Source organism: Vigna radiata, chromosome 7, assembly GCF_000741045.1.
Source record: "Vigna radiata var. radiata cultivar VC1973A chromosome 7, Vradiata_ver6, whole genome shotgun sequence".
Lineage (NCBI taxonomy): Eukaryota > Viridiplantae > Streptophyta > Magnoliopsida > Fabales > Fabaceae > Vigna > Vigna radiata.
In genome coordinates this window covers 14,297,312-14,315,146 of record NC_028357.1, presented here as the reverse complement: position 1 = coordinate 14,315,146, position 17,835 = coordinate 14,297,312, and the positions used below count along the sequence as shown (strand labels likewise).

Sequence of the window (17,835 nt, the reverse complement as noted above, 5' to 3'; positions counted from 1 at the left end):
TTTGTAAATGGGAGGTAGTGGTTGTGGATAGTCAGATGAAGGCCAAAGTTGTTGTCCATTTATAGGACTTATAATTGGTGCATAACAAGTTCTATAGGCATCTTTCTTATAGTAACGATGAACATAATGTTCTGGGTTTTCTGACTTGTAATGAATGGCAGCAACGACATGTCTACATGGTATTCCTACTAAATCCCACAAATAACAAGTACATGTGTGATTACTTAAATCAACAACAAACTTGTCCATGGTAAAGCCATGAGTTACTTCAAATTGTGAACCCCTTGCCGAAACTGGAAGCCAATTCCCACTCTTTTCAACCTCCTTATCCAACCTTTTTCTCGGTTTAGGCATAACTTCACTAGGATAAGTGTCAATTTTTTTTCTCTAAGGCTTGCAAACCTTCTCATTATGTATGATCTAATCCATTCCATCATTGAAATTATAGGTTTGTCTTGTGCCAACAAAATAGTACTATTAAATGACTCTGACAAGTTATTGATCAACACATCACACCTAGGATAAGCACTAAAAGCATGCTTACACCAACTTTTAGTTGGTATACCCATTAACCAATTAAAGGCATCAACATTCAAATTTTTTAACTCACCCATCTTTCTCTCCCATTCCTTTTTATACGTTGCCTTAGCAGCCCCCATCATCAGGTCTCTAATGAGCATGCCTCCACCAAATTTTTTCTTGTAATTATTGTACAGATGGCATAAACACAGCTTGTGTTCCACTCCATTCAATATATCATCGAAAACAGACATTAATCCCTGCAAGCAAATTACACCATTAACTATCACATACTAAAATTAAACTTCTTACTAAAGTAAAAATTTAAATGTACCTGTTGCTGATCTGAAATAAAGATCCACCTTTGACAATCTATGCCTTCAATATCATCAAGCAATTGTCTTAATAACCACATCCATGTGTCCTTGCATTATGTTTCTACCACAGCAAAAGCTAGTGGGAAATACTGGTCATTAGGGTCTCTTCCTACTACAACTAACAACTGACCTCCATAACTAGTCTTCAAGTGACAACCATCTTCCCCAATGAATGGTCTGCAACTACCTAAAAACCCCTCCTTACAGCCATCCAAACACATGTAAAATGACCCAAACCTTGGTGGCAAGGTGGGTTGGGGTTGATTGACCTTAATCTTGAAGGTCCCAACCTTGACTCTTAATAACTCAGCTACATAGTCATAAAGACGAGCATATTGCCGTTCTCCATCACCCACTAAACAATCCATAACAATTTTCTTAGCTCTTCCAGCCTCCCATTGAGTTATTCCAACACTATATGAATTTTTTATTTCATCAATGATTTTAATCACTGTCATGCTTGCAACATTCACAAATCTGTCAACCAAAACCTGTGCAATCCATTCTACACTTGCACTTTTGCTACCAAAAGCCCTTCCACAGTTGTGCCCAACTAGAGTTTTAACTCTAAAAGTTTGGCTACTTCCTACTTTGCTAGCCATAATAAGAAAACCACACCCCTTCTTACAAACTGTCCTTACTCTCTTCAAATCATTCTTGATAAACTTCACTTCTTTTCCATTCAAAACGCTATGCTCTTGTAGTGCACTCTTAAAATCCTTTAAAGACTTAAACTCCATTCCCAATGTAAAATCGAAGCCCTTAGTCATATCTTCTGCTTTATACTTTGGAAAGTGCCTTTTATTCTCCCTTACATTCTCATCACTATCTTCATTTGAAGACAACTCATCTGTATCATATTCTTCAATTATATCATGTTGTCCAACCTCTTCGTTAATCACAAATGCGCCCTCCTTATCTTCAAATATACTCCTAACTCTTTTATTTTTCTTTTTCATTCTCTTCCACCTATCTAAAACTGGATTAAGATTTCTTCTCTCTTCCTTAACCGTGACATTGTCCATCCCAAACCCATCATCATCATTTCCCATTCTCTCCTCTTCACTATCATCAACATTTTCCACCCCTTCACCCTCAAGAACATTGCCCTCTTCATCCTCTTCATCTTGCTCTTCATCTTGCTCTTCCTCTTGCTCTTCATCTTGATCTTGCACCATTTCTCCCTCAACATTCCCCTCTTCCTCTTCGTCATCTATTACCAAGTCTTATACTTCAACATTTCCCTCCACCCCACCAATATCTTCTTCATCCATAACAAATTTTGCCTCCATAACAACCTTTTCCTCCATCTCGTGCTCCATCTCATCTACTCTTATTTCGTCTACCTCCTCATCAAATGTAAGAAAAGTTATTTCCTCTGCCTGACTGGGTTGACCATGTTGAACATAGATTTCAACTTCCTCCTTATTTTCCTCTGCATAGTTAGATAACAAAATGGCTTCTCTATCATCTGTTAGTGGTCTGAGGTTGTTCATATCCTTTTCTTTCGAACCCTTCCACCAAAGCTTGAACTCTCCATCATACTTGAATTTTCTTACAAATCCCACCGCTTCAAAGTATGACCACATGTCGGGATCGATTCCCCTAATAACATGTATCTCTCCTCCCACATATTCTATACCCTTATTCTTCATGAACTTTCCCATATGATACAAACACACGTCAAAAACCATTTTTCCTACATGGTCAAATAAAAACTTGCCACATTAGACTCATAATGCAAAGCAAAATGCACATTACACACACTCTCGCCTTTCTTGTTCACGAACCATACAAAACACAAATTAAACTAAAACTATAAAATTACCTTGCTTAACGAACCACAGACAATGGCCTCGGCCTCTTCAACCACGAACCAAATGCAAAGAACGAACCAAATGAACCACGAACCAAATGCAAAGAACACACCAAATGAACCACGAACCAAATGCAAAGAACACACCAAATGAACCACAAACCAAATGCAAATAACCCTTGGCAAAGAACAAACCAAGAACCAAATGCAAAGAACCAAATCGAACACGCCAAATCGAACACGCACACGAACCCTAAGTCACTAAAATGGCAGCAAATTTCATGCTAAATCCCTAAAGTTACAAAACCAAATATCACTTAACACATGTCAGCAAATAAGCCATCAGAAGTGTGAAGAGAGAGGCAGCAAACACGTGGACAGACGTTAGACACATCATCACATTTTTAACTGCGTTAGTTTCTGAGGATTAAAACCAAAGTTTTCAAAAGATTGAAGACTAAATTGTATTTTATTGTGAAAGAGGGACGAAACCCAAAAACGACCAATACTTGAGAGACTAAAAACATATTTAACCCAAAAATTTATTTTTGTGGTTTGAGAGAACTTTGGTCGGTTTAATTGATCAATTTGTAATTCTCTTTTAATATTTTAATTCAAAATAGTTTTATGTAAGAAATTGCTCAATTATTTAAATTTCTATTATCACATTCATACACCACCAAAGCAACTTCAAACAATCACTGTTTACTCAAGTCATTCAATTCATTTTTTATTAAAAACATTTAGAATAAGATTTATCATAATAACCAATTTCTTTCTAAAATTTCAAAATGCCAACAACGTGCAAATCTTCCGAAAGATGAAAACTCACACAACTAAACATTTCAAATTCTTCCTATCTCGTAGAGTACCAATAACTAAAAAAAATACTAATAACTAGAAGTTACTAAAAAGTATTCAGCTAATTTATTATATTATACATGTTGGGTAAAATTATTTATTAAAATAACCTATACATATAAAAAAACTTAAATAGACACATTAAACGTTACAGTTTTAAATCGAATTTGATTAAACTTTCTTGGTAAAAATACATTTTGGCTATTTGTAATTTAATTTTTTTAAATAAATTTAAAATCTTGTAATTTGGTTAATTATTTTAATTTGTATATTTTTCGTAATTTTTTTATTTTACTATTGCTTTATATGATATCTTAGATATTTCCACTCAAGTATAAAATAAAAATGACACATTTTAAATAAATGCTGTTTATATTATGTTAATTCTGTAACGGTCAAAATATAATACAGAGTAAAACACAAATTTAACAAATATTATCGTAAGAATAAAAACGAAATAAAATGTTTTTAAATCAATAAAAAGTACCTAATGACTATATTTTTACTGTGCTGATATTTTTTTAATTTGTAAATCTATACCTTGACACTCTGAATATAAATTGAACTGTAATTAACTGAGAAGTTCCATTATTTATATAGTTTTATTTTACAAAGTATTTCCCTCATACAAAATTTCTGAGCATGTGCAGTAAAATTTAGATTGGGAAGGTGGAAGAAATGAGTAGCGAAAGCAGAGCCCAGCCGAGAAACCTTGTAATAAATTTGAAGCTGACAGTAAAATTGTTGGTTTTATGGTTTGTAAAAAAGTGAGTAATATGCAAACTAAAGAGAGAGTAATTTACACGAAGCAGATAGAAAATAGAGTGTTGGAGAAAAATGTAATGAATAGTGTTTTTGGTGTATGTTATCTTATATACATCTATTAGCCATGTAAGAAAAAGAAAGGTGGGTGGAAGCAGAAACAACCAAACAGAGCCTATTATTGGTAATTATTTAGATCTAATATAGCATTCCAGTGCCATCTCCTTGATTCATCTCAATGAGTGAATGATTGGCATATAAAAAATTGGCATAAAACTCATCAATCATCTGAGATCAATTTCTCTGAGGATGTGATTGAAGTTCTCAAGCAACCTCAATGATAGATGGATGGCCAAAACCATTTTGAATCAGTTTGGCTGCTGCACTCACAAAATTCAAGTTTATCATAAGTAAAGTTTCAACTCCAGGTCAGCGTCACCTGATTCAGACATCACAATATGGGCTACATAACTTATTTGAAGGATTTTCTGCTAATGTTTCTAGACAATTACACTTTTTCAAATCAGAAAACCCTCTTCTTATTGTAGACAATTACACTTTTTCTCTCGTGTAAGTTGCTAATGTTTCATGCAATAGGAAAATGGCAGAAAAATATTTAAGACATATATATCAGTACAAATCTCTCCATCTATACTTTTTTATAAAATAATTTATGTATAAATTAAAAATAGTTTTCAGAAATTAATTTATAGATAAATTAGTTTATTGTTTTTGTTTTAAAAGTATTGATGGAAAGATATGATAAATAAAAGAAAGAAGAAGGTACGTAGTGTGCTATGTGAAGCCAAAGTGCATTTTAGTGGAGCTTGCCTGGGCATACAACTGGTCATCAAACATTGTAACACCACAAGGCCCTGATGTGGAAGCCCAAGCATGGTGATTAGAATCAAAACCAGATCTCGGTGCTTCTAAACTTCCATTCACATGATAATCTACAGGATTTTCATGTGGATTCATCTCTGCATTTGGTTGAAACTTCAAATTATTCAGTAAATTAAAATTGTATGGCAGGTATGGAAACTGTCCATTCAATTGTAGTCTCATATTTGCAGTGCTGCTCAGCTCACTCAGAACCCCATTTTCTTGTGCCGAGTTAGACATCTCATTCTTCATACTTGAACCAAGATAACTGGCATAACTCCCAAAAGATGAACTTGCAGATCCCTCTACATCTCTGACCATTTTCCATATAAACCGTGTTACAAATTTATTAATCAGTTTTTTACCATAAGATATTCTTCAGTCACATGATTTAAAATAACTCACTTGTGGAGAAACATGGTTGAGTCCTCAGGTAAAACTATATTTTGGCTGTCACCATTCGCAATCCATGAAAGAGGTTGGAGATGCTGCTCTGCACTCATTCTAAAGGGAATATTCATTTCATTGAACTGCAAGATAAAAATACTTTAGTCTTATCTCCTTTATCTGCAAAACAAAATTAATTATCTTTTTTACCTGATTATTGCATTGCAGCGAGACAAGTTGATGCTTTTTTATATTTTCCTGCCATCATGATATATCAGAAGGAACCGTGATGATAAACTTTACTTGAAGATTATGGTCTGAAGAAAGGAAGAACAATTATACCTTACGGTTTCGAATTTGATTGAGTGACTCCCTTAGTGAATTTTCCATCTGTCCTAGTTGTTCCACATTGGTTATTTTATCAAACTCACTCCAATAACTGCATAATCAAATAATAAATAGTTTAATATTAGTGTAAAATTTTTACATTATTAACTGATCAAAAGAGCATTTTAGTGTGATTCTTAAAGCTAGTTACTATTAACATCAATCAACTATACACGAATGTTGAGATGACCTAACAAGGAATACCTCCCATAAAGACTAGGTAGGGAGGACATCTGATTATGATGTTTATTATCTAATCAATTTTCTTTTAAACTTTCTATTGAATTACACTCTTAATACATATATTAATTATTTACAAAGAATTTAATAAATATTTATATATTATCAATCAATTTGAAATCACCTTCTCAATACTAATAAGAAAAATATTACATTTAAATAAAATAAGTTGGAACTAAAGCAATAGTTTATGAAAATCTAGCTGAAAAAAAGAAAAGACCAACCTTAATCTCTTGTGACTCTCAGAAATTTGGGATTGCAATAACCTGGCTTGATTACTCAAATCCTGTCCAATGTCAGTCAGTGATTTATAACAACAAACCAAAATTGAACAGAGTAACGAATAATGTAATTGTGTAGGTACCTCAATAGTTTGACTACTGTGACAAGGAAACAACAAGAAGAAACGAATTTTTCAGTTCCAGAACTTATATATATGATCAAATCTTTTAAAAGAATGGTTATTAAGTTAGTCTGAGAGTGACATACCTTGTGCCCAGAAATTCTTGTATATTTACATCATGGTCTAACTTCTTAAACGTTTTCTTCAGTGCCTAAATTTTCAAATGTTGAGACATGTCATTTATGAGAATCATTATAACACTATAACTATATGAGTCCTTTCAAAAAGAGAAAAAATGAACCATGTTATCTGGGTATGGATTTTGAACTGAGTTGTTAGAAATGCTTACCTCAAGAGTCTCCAACTTCCTGTTGCAATAAATTGAAAAAGCCTTTTGTTAAATTATTGCATTACTTTCTACAACTTGGAACAAATACATTATATCATGTTTGTGTGAACTGCACCTTTTTGCCCTTTCCTGAGGTGTTAGTTGAGCAAACTTCGCAATAACTTCCTCTAAGTTACTAAATCCACCAAGAGGGGAGTAAAAAAATAATCAGGAAAATGGTAATACAACTTATAACTTTTCCAATAATTGCTCGTAAAATAAGAAGCAACAGAAAATTAATACCCATTAAATACATATAAATACATGGCATACTTAATATACAACATTACTGGTTCAAAGCATGATAACTTTGATTTCTGGTCTGGGTTAAAGACAACCTCAGTTCTTTGGCTTATGTATACTCCCTTAATTAACATCCCACACAACAATACTTATTCCACTATTGACATGCAAAAGTTATAATAGAAGATTGAAATTAAATTTTGCTTTTCTTGTCATAAAAATGAAATAGAAATTGCAGGGCGTTGCAGTTGCAGAAACAGTAGAAGAACAATATTGCAGTTGAACAGAAATTATGAAGCATGATCCAAACTATTACTAAAGATGGGTTTTTTATGTCAGCATGTCTTCATCCATCTAAACTATTGGTATTCGGTCAAACTAACATCAATACACAGCTAGCTATGAATGTAATGTAACTATATATATGTTATGATATGATGAGAGAATTTGAGTGTTATTAGGGTTTACCTGCGTCTCCCCCTACATACCGAAGGCTTTCCATTTGGCGCAAACATGAGAAGTATGATATCTATGTCACACAATATAGATAATTCAGCAGCTTTTTTCATAATTCCATTTTTCCTTTTAGCATATGTTGCTTGGCGGCCATTGGTGTTTTCCAACCTCTTTATCTTTAGTTTTACCCTGCCCATCCTGCATATTATTATGTACATATATATACGTAGTTAACAACCACAATAACCTTAATTGTACACATTATGCTGCATATATACCTTACTATTCACAGAAAAAGAATCCAAATATATATAGATCCTAGCTCCCAAAAGCACTTGCATTGCATTTTCTAGATACAAATTTCAACACACCCCATCTTACATGCTCTTGCCCCTCAAGATTCACATACCAAAACCAATGAAGAACTTCAATTAAAAAGAAACAACATGACCAACAGTAACAACATGTGGCTACGTGATTTGTATGTATACCCTTTATCAACGTTTTCGAATGTTGACAAGGAGAAAGACAGAATGTGAACAATATAGAAAGAGCTTTGCAAGAAAAAATAGAGAGAAAGAAGAATATAGAAACTCACGCAAACGAGGAAGTTGAATATAATAATAATAGTAATAATAATAATAATAAAAATGTAAGTAAAAATTAAGGTTCAGAAGCTAAGGGTGTAGAATGTGAGAGGGAGAGGTTGTGAATGACAATGGCAATGGCAATGGAAGATTCAAAGAGAGAGAGAAAGAGGGAGAAGAGAGAGAAAGAAGGAGAAGAGAGAGAGAGCTTACGTTAACATGTCCGGGGGACCGGTAAAATCGGTCATTGAAGCATGCAAGAGAATCGGAAGCTGAATAGCGTTAGAGATTTCTTTCCATTTTTTCTCACCAACAATAACGAAACAGAATCATAACACAACCATGTCATCTTCGTTTACAACTTTACTTCCTACCATTCGAAAACATGGACGTTAATATAAATCAATCAAATAAATAAAGCTTCAGTTTGTGTTTTTCATCCTTATATTTTTCAAAAATTCACAATTTTTCCTAACCTTTTTTCCACAGTTTTAGTTTTTTAATTTTTAATTAGTTACAAATTTATCTTAAAAAATTTAAACTATTTCATTTATAATTATACAAAAATATGTTTCATTTTCAATTTTAAAATATATTAAATTACTATTAAATTATTTCTAGTAACAAATTTCAGCTACTTCTATTACTATTATGTAAAAACGTCAAAAAAACATGTGCTTTTTATGTCACGTTAAAAGTAACAGTAATAAAGAAAACTAAAAATTAAATTAAGTTATAGAAAAGAAAAAAAAAATATTAAGGATTAAAATTATGTAAAAGGAAAATTTGTGGACAAAAATAACGTGCAAACATTATTTTTTTTTAAAGTATAGTTGTTGAGATATTGTAGCTTAGAAAATACTTACAAAGTAGTTACAAAAATATTTAAGTTGAAGCATTAAGATAATATATATCTTAATAATAAAGAAAATTGTAATTTACTAAGAGATTTAGTCAAATATATGAGTTATTCGTCAATGCGAATGTGAAACTAGACTTAATTCATCTTATAAGGCATTACAAATAAAATAATAATCTATTTTAATAAGTTGTGTACATTTATGAAAAACTAGATTAACTTTTATATCAAAAGCAACTTGACTATCACAAAATAATTGTATAAATTGCATGAGACGCACCCATTATATCTTACAACAAGCCAAAAGAAATTTTAGATATTTATGTAGTAATTAACGAGCGTCCAACTCATACTAAAGATGGAAGACGGAGGTCATGAAAATAAACATGTTTTAGAGGAAAGTTTTTCCTTCGGTTCCTTCTTTTATTTGGTTTTGTTATAAAATCTAGGACTTGTGTTTTGTGTTTTGTAGATTTGCTAATGACACTATTTTATTTTTTTGAGGTTGCACATGTATAAGAGATAGAAAAACATATTTTTTGAAAATTAGATGGTCTCACAAAGATTTAGAGAGTATCTCATTTTTTTTATTGCTTTAGTTTTTAGAATGTTATTTTTCTTTGTAATTATTAGAAAACCCACCTCTTTGCTTATTTAAGAGACTTTTTGCATCACTTTTAAAGAGTTGAATATTTTTTAAAGTAAAGTTATTACGTTTAACCATTTTTAGAGAGTTAAAAGAGTCTATTCTTTAAAGTTTTTGAGCTTCAAAGTCTTATGTTCAACCATTTTTAGAGAGTTAAAAGGGTCTCTTCTTGAAAGTTTTTGAGCTTTAAAGTCTTATCTTGAACTAAGGTTCAAGTTGTGACACCAACACTTATCTTTGGCGACTTAGTATTCCAAGTGGTGTGACCACTTTTCTCCCCTTTATCCTTCTTGTCTTTCCATTTTTTATTCCATCTATATTAAAAACAAGCCCAAGGTGTTGTGTCTGAAGCCCAACACCTTCTGGCCCAAACCGCAACACATAATCTTTCACTGGAAGCTTCCCCTTTGTCAGAGAGTTGNTGGNAAATGAAAAAGTGAGATACGTGAGGGAAGAAAAGCACGAGAGAGAAGACTCGAGAAGCTCTGCTCGGTGGTGCACCTCCAAGGCTCGAGGGAAAAAGTGGTCGAATGGAAAAACAAAAGCGAAGGGAGAAAGACACGCGTTGCTAAGGTAAGTGAAAGAACTTTACTTTATTATTGTGTATATTGTATTTTCTGTTGTTGAGATAAGAACTGTAACCCTTATTATATATAGGGTTTTAGTGAAGAGAAGAAAACTAAAAAGGGGAATTATCCAAAATTCCTAACAGAAAACATAAAATCCAACCGAAACATTAAACACCAAAAATAGAAGAACCTAAAACAGGAAAAATGCTCTTCCGAGCATTGATTACAAAACTGAAAAATTAATAGCCTGCCCTCAAGCTGGATGGTGAATATTCATCAATCCAAGCTTGGGAATGATGGACTTGAAATGCGTACGATGAGGAGATTTGGTGAAGACATCGGCGAGCTGCTCCTCCGATCGAATGGGAAGAAGATGGAGAAACTTAGCTTGGATCTTCTCGCGCACAACATGGCAATCTAGCTCGATATGTTTGGTACGTTCTTGGAAGCTTTGGTTGTGAGCAATATGCCTAGCAGAACTGTTGTCACAATAAAGAACGGCAATAGCATCGGGTTGAATTTGGAGATCTTGGAGAATGTAATGAAGCCACTGCATCTCGCAAACGGTGGGAGCCAGAGCACGATACTTAGCCTCAGTAGACTTCCTTGAAACAGTACTCTGTTTCTTCGATCTCCATGAAACAAGAGATGTTCCCAAGAAAACACAGTAGCCAGTAGTTGATCTTCGCGTGTTAGGACAAGTGGCCCAATCTGAGTCATTGAATCCCTTTATTTGTATATTTGAGTCAGCAGCAAAGAATAGACCTATAGAAGGGTTGGATTTCACATACCTAAGGACATGCTGCAAGGCTTGATAATGATAGTTAGTAGGCTCTTTCATAAATTGGCTTAAAAGATTAACAGTGAAACATAAATCAGGCCTAGTATTAGTAAGATAGAAGAGCTTCCCTATTAGTCTGCGATAAACACTAGGATCATTCATGTAATTCTCTGTCTTGTACAGAGAATTGGTGCTGCTTAAGAAGGGTATAGAGCATGGTTTGCTTCCCAACATTCCTGTTTCTTCAAGAATGTCAAAGGCATACTTTCTTTGGCAAAGGTGTATCCCTTTTTTAGACCTAGCAACCTCAAATCCTAGAAAATATTTGAGCTCCCCAAGATCCTTTATCCGGAACTGTCGATGTAGAAGTGCCTTTATTTGAGTAATCTCACTCATGGAATTTCCTGTTAGAACAATATCATCTACATATACAAGTAGAATTGTGAAATCTGTGGAAGTTTTCTTCATAAATAAAGAGTGATCAGATTTTGATTGAACATAGTTAGCAGAAATAAGAAAGCTGGACAGTTTTTCAAACCATTGTCTGCTGGCCTGTTTTAGACCATATAGAGATTTAGTGAGTTTACAAACCTGTCCCTTTGTATCAATGTTCAAACTAGGCGGAGGATCCATGTAAACATCCTCATTTAGATCCCCATGCAAGAAGGCATTGTCTACATCAAGCTGATGTAGAAACCAATTCCTTGCAGCAGCAAGTGCAAGCAATAGTCTGACCGAGGTGAGTTTGGCCACAGGGGAAAAGGTGTCTAGAAAATCTATCCCCTCTTGTTGAGTGTATCCTTTGGCCACTAATCGGGCCTTATATATTTCCACAGTTCAATCAACTTTGTGCTTTATCTTATAGACACATCTGCATCCAATGGGTCTCTTTCTAGGAGGAAGTTTGGTCAAAAACCAAGTGTCATTGTCCTGTAGAGCTTTTATCTCCTTTTGCATAGCATCAGTCCATTCAGGACTGTTTCTGGCTTCATCATACGAGTTGGGTTCTTTCCCAGCATTTTATGGCAAGAGTATATTTTAAATGCTTTTCAGATAGAGTCTTATAAGATAAAGTGTTGGTGATAGGATAAGGTGTTCTCAACCCATTTTTGGCACACAAAGATGTGGATGATTGATCTGTGTGATGTATGTAATCTTTCAAGTATTCAGGAGTTTTCTTCACTCGGTGAGATCTCCTCTGATTGTTTCTCTGCTCTTCTTGCAAAAGATCAACATTCTCGACACTGTCTACAATGTTGTTATTTGGATTCTGATTGTCTCCTCCATTCTCAGCTAAATTCCCTTCACGGCTACAAGATAGATTTCCAAGAAAAAGGGTGTCTTCCTCATTGTCATTACAGTTTTCTTTATCTCCTTGTTTACTTTTATAAGGGAAAAATATCTTCATAAAATATGACATTTCGACTAATGAAAATTTCCCTAGTGTTGATATCAAGAATGATGTATCCTTTTACCCTTGCTTTGTACCCTAAGAAAACTCCCTTTCTAGCTCTAGAATCTAGTTTGTTCCTATTGCTTTCTAAGGTGGAAGCAAAACACAAGGATCGAAAAACTTTTAGGTCAAGGTAGGTGGGAGGATTGCTATGCAAGATATCATAGGGTGTTTTATCTTTAATGACAAGGGAAGGTAACCTATTAATAAGGTAAACAACATGAGATAAAGCATAAGACCAATACACATAAGGAACATTAGATTGGAAGATCAAACTTCGGGTAACATTCAATATGTGTTGGTGTTTGCGCTCCACAACAGAATTTTGTTGTGGAGTTTCAACACAGCTAGTTTGGTGTTCAATTCCATTAGAGTTGTATATGCTGGGACAATTAAATTCAGGGCCATTATTGGTCCTGACGGTTTTAACAATTTTATCAAACTGGGTTTTGATCTTTATTATGAAAGATTGTAGAAGTTCTCTAGCCTGGCCTTTATTATGAATAAGAAAAATCCAAGTATGCCTACTACAATCATCAACAATAGTAAGAAAGTATCTATGCCCATGCATGGATGGGATGAAAATAGGACCCCATATGTCACAATGTATAATATCAAAAAATTAGCAGACAAAGAACTTTGTTTAGGAAAAGGCAAGTGTTGTTTTGCATAATGGAAAATATCACAAGTATTATTAGAATCAGTTTGAATATAAGGAAAATTCTTGCAAATTCTTTCAACAACTTTGTGTCCAGGGTGGCCAAGTCTATAATGCCACAAGTTTACATTTACATGCTCAAAAGAGAAAACAAAACTAGGTTTCAGGTCCCTTTTAACATCCTGTAAGTAGTAAAGTCCTTCATGCACCTTAGCACATCCAATCATCTTCAATGTAGAATTGCCCTGAATTTTACACATCTCAGAAGAAAAAGTCAGTGTACAGTTCATGTCTTTAGTTAATCTTTGAACAGATATAAGATTGAAGGAAAAATCGGGTATATACAAAACATTAAAAATCATGAAGTCTCTTGAAAACTGTATAGTTCCTACATATTGGGCTGTAACACTAGAGTTGTTAGGTAATTTGACAGATATAGGTTTTATTTTATTAAATGTCATGAAAAGATTTTTGTTATGAGTCACATGGTCAGTGGCTCCTGTGTCTAAAACCCATGAGAATATACCTTGTCCATCTTCTATAGTGTCTCTATGAATTTGGCTGATGCTATGAGAAGAATTCTCGGTTTTCTCAAGCATTTCCAGTATCGTTTTCATCTGTTCTGTAGTGAATGAATTCTGTTGACTGGTTTTTGATCCAGTGGAGGTAGCGCAAGTATTCACAGATCCCCATTCATTATGTCCAACACTGTTTTGATTATCTTTGTCCCCTTTCTTGTACCATGGTGGATACCCATGTTTAAAGTAACACTCATCAATTGTGTGGTTCATCTTGTGACAGTAAGAACACTGTTTCCTATGATGGGGATTTCTTCCTCTTCTTCTTCCTTGACCCCGAGCTGTAAAACCACGTCCATGGGTCCTTCAACCTTGATCACTCCTCTAGTTACTCTGTTTTTCTGTGCTGTTTGCAAGTATTTTAATGTCATTCTGGTTAGTGAGACCAGAATCATGTCTCTCCTCTCTTTCCTGTTGCATAATGAGGGAAAAGACTCTGTTAATACTGGGCAGGGGTTCCATTAGCAGTATCTGTGTTCTTACAGTGCTGTAATGCGCATTTAAGCCTTTCAAGAAGCATATAACATGCTCCATCTCTCAATATTTGTGAGAGGCTTTGGATAGGTTGCAGCTGCAAGGAATTTTGCAGCTACATCGTGGGATAGGTCTGAGAAATTCTAGTTCCTCCCATAGAATCTTTAAATCAGTGAAGTATTGGTTCACACTTCTTTCTCCCTGCTTAATAGAATGAATTTCTTGCAGTAGGTCAGAGAGTTTAAAATGGTCTCATTTGGAGAATCTTTCTTTCAACTCCTCCCATAATTCACAAGCACCCTCTACATATATAACACTCTCGGCTATCTGGGCTGAGAGAGTCTTGATGATCCAAGACAACACCATCATATTATTCCTTTCCCAAAAATCAAAAAGAGGATCCTCTCTTTTAGGTTTCTTGATACCTCCGTCTATGAATTTTAGTTTGTTCGTGGAGAGTAGAGCTCTTCTCATATTTCTGCTCCAAGATGTGTAGTTGGATTCATCAAGAATCTGTGAAATGAGAGATATGCCTGGGTTCTCTCCTTGGTGGAGGTAGTAAGGGTTGGAAGGGTTGTCTATCTCGTTCATATTTCCAATGGCAGCAAGAACCGCTAGATGAAGAAACAAAATACCAAGAAATCAAGAAAAGTAATAAAACGTAGCAAAAATAGAGGCAGGTTCAAAACCTGCTCTGGTACCATATTAAAAACAAGCCCAAGGTGTTGTGTATGAAGCCCAACACCTTCTGGCCCAAACCGCAACAGATAATCTTTCACTGGAAGCTTCCCCTTTGTCAGAGAGTTGNTGGAAAATGAAAAAGTGAGATACGTGAGGGAAGAAAAGCACGAGAGAGAAGACTCGAGAAGCTCTGCTCGGTGGTGCACCTCCAAGGCTCGAGGGAAAAAGCGGTCGAATGGAAAAACAGAAGCGAAGGGAGAAAGACACGCATTGCTAAGGTAAGTGAAAGAACTTTACTTTATTATTGTGTAAATTGTATTTTCTGTTGTTGAGATAAGAACTGGAACCCTTATTATATATAGGGTTCCGGTGAAGAGAAGAAAACTAAAAAGGGGAATTATCCAAAATTCCTAACAGAAAACATAAAATCCAACCGAAACATTAAACACCAAATACAGAAGAACCTAAAACAGGAAAAATGCTCTTCCGAGCATTGATTACAAAACTGAAAAATTAATACTATCTTTATATCCTTTTGTCTATTTTATGCTTCTACAATTTATGTTTTATTTGTTATCTTGTGTTCTTTTAGTTATATTGAATCTATCTTTTCATCTTTTTCTTTGAGTCTTTTGAAGTGAACCTTCATGTTTATATAACTTAGTTATCTTAATACCTAGTGGAGATCTTTATTGAAATTTCTTAATCAAACATTAATGCAAATATCTTATTCTCTTAAAATTAACAAAATGAACTCTTACCATTTGGTAATAAGAGCTTTGATTTAATGAGGTCTTTATCTTGTTCTTGTTACCTAACTTTGTTCTTGTTTAGCTATTATTTATTGTCATTGTTCATTGAGCTAAGTGTAATTTGGGAGTAGGTTGAGCCCACAATAAGTTATCAAGAATATATTATGACATTATAAAAAAATTTAATTATTTAAGGCAATGATATAAAACTTATAAGTCAACTGAAAGATATAATAATGCCAAGGAGGTTTGAAGACATTCTTGCAACCTAATAAAACAACTGATAGAGGAAAGAATATTTCCACAAGTAACAAAATATGATATTTGAAACATATATAACCATGACTATAAAGAAAATCCTGGACTTACTCGCTCAATTTTGTAGTGTTACTATACATTTGTTTTGATTGAATCATCTCAGTGTGTTTAGAATTATCATTGTTGCTAGATTCTAACCGAGAGGCTCCATGAAGAAATTTAAGGGCACACAAGTGCAGAAAGGGCTTTAGATGTTTGTTATTTTAGGCTTTGAACGTCAGACCTAGACCTGACGTCTATATGGGTTACTTTAATGAGATGTCAGACTATACAGGACAAACGTCTATATAGACGTCAAACTCTATTGGTCAGACGACTATATAGACGTTGGTCAGAGTATGCCAGACGTCTACATAGACGTCGGTCATTGGGGGGAACTGATGTCTAAGGACCTGGAACGTGGTTAGCCTCTGCAATCCATTAGTCGTCGGTCTGTGCCTTAACAGGTGATTATAGACGTCGGACATGGCCATAACTAACGCCTATAGACGTCGGACATGTCCTTAACCGACGTCTAGTGTTTTTTTTTTTCCTAAAAAAATAATTTATTTTTGCAATAAAACCGCACCTGAAATATGAAACTTTAAACTAAAATATAAAGTCAGTACAAAAAATATCACAAAACCTATTAAGATATTGTTTTCTACTATATCCCGTCATTGTGATCACTATGAATTACGTGGATGTCATTGGCTACGTCATCAACCTTGTCTTGAATGGGTCTTGATGCAATAGATGTTGTCTTAAGTATATCAAGAAAATCTTTATCATCATATCCGTGCATGTGTTTTCCTTCCAAAACCACTGACCATTTCTTATTTGCTAGATCATTTACATAGAATATTTGTCATGCTTGACTATCCATAATAAATGGTTCATCAGTGTAATTCATCTTGTTAAGGTCTACCAATGTGAAACCGAAGTCATCTATCATGACACCGGAATTTATATCAACCCATTTACACTTGAAAATTGGGACTCTAAAATTGACATAATCAACTTCCCATCATGGATGCTGTGATTGGATTTTTGTCTTTAGAACTAGCAAAGTGCACAACCTCAGCTTGTAGTGTAACCCCACTATTTTGAACTATACTTTTGTCATCTTCTACCTTTGTCTGAAAGGAAATATTGTTTATATAGTACCCACCATATGTAATGACATCCGTGTTCGGCCACGAAATAGCCTCAATAGACTTTCAGAAACATTTGGAGTCGCATAAACCTTTTTCTTAAACCATTGTAATAAGGTTTTGACATGTTTATTAAGATGCCATTTTTCACTCATTCTTGGGTGTGATGCCTTTATTTCATTAACATGTTCAGAAACGTAAGGAATCACATCAATAGTGTTGTTTAAGATGTACAAATGAGTTTAATCAACTTTTTTTCTACTAACACTTTGAATTCTCACACCTCGATCACCCTTACCTTCATATTTTCCTTCATGTATGCTCTTAGGAAGACCCACTGGTTCACAACTTGGCATATAACTTAAAAAAAATTCAATGGCTTCTTCTGCAACGTACCGCTCTATGATCGAAGCTTCTGGTCGATATTGATTCTTGACATATCCCTTTAGAATCTTCATGTATCTTTCAACAGGGTACATCCACCTTAATAAAACCGGCCTACATATTCAAATTTCTCTAACTAGATGAATAATTAAATGAACCATGATATAAAAAAAAGAAGGTGGAAAATACATCTCCAATTCACACAGTAGTTTTATTCCTTCATTTTCCAATTGATCTAAACCTTGGGGGTCAACAAATTTCTTGCAAATGGCATTAAAGAACAAACTCAGACATGTCAGAA

General features: G+C 34.2%; 2 protein-coding genes across 2 annotated transcripts; both read right to left on the bottom strand.

The window, feature by feature from the left end:
• Window positions 1-949: 949 nt before the first annotated feature.
• On the bottom strand, window positions 950-2,074 carry LOC106766100. Its single transcript, XM_014650858.1, has one exon. The coding sequence runs from the start codon at window positions 2,072-2,074 to the stop codon at window positions 950-952; it is 1,125 nt and encodes a 374-aa protein (XP_014506344.1).
• A 3,056-nt stretch (window positions 2,075-5,130) lies between these two features.
• On the bottom strand, window positions 5,131-7,942 carry LOC106766692 (agamous-like MADS-box protein AGL30). Its single transcript, XM_014651406.2, has 10 exons — window positions 7,674-7,942; window positions 7,039-7,098; window positions 6,924-6,942; window positions 6,721-6,785; window positions 6,596-6,611; window positions 6,456-6,517; window positions 5,947-6,043; window positions 5,815-5,862; window positions 5,623-5,747; window positions 5,131-5,530 (listed from the first exon to the last, which is right to left on the bottom strand). Exons 1-10 carry the CDS (start codon window positions 7,877-7,879, stop codon window positions 5,131-5,133), a joined length of 1,098 nt encoding a protein of 365 aa, XP_014506892.2. The 5' UTR covers window positions 7,880-7,942.
• Between the last annotated feature and the right edge of the window lie 9,893 nt (window positions 7,943-17,835).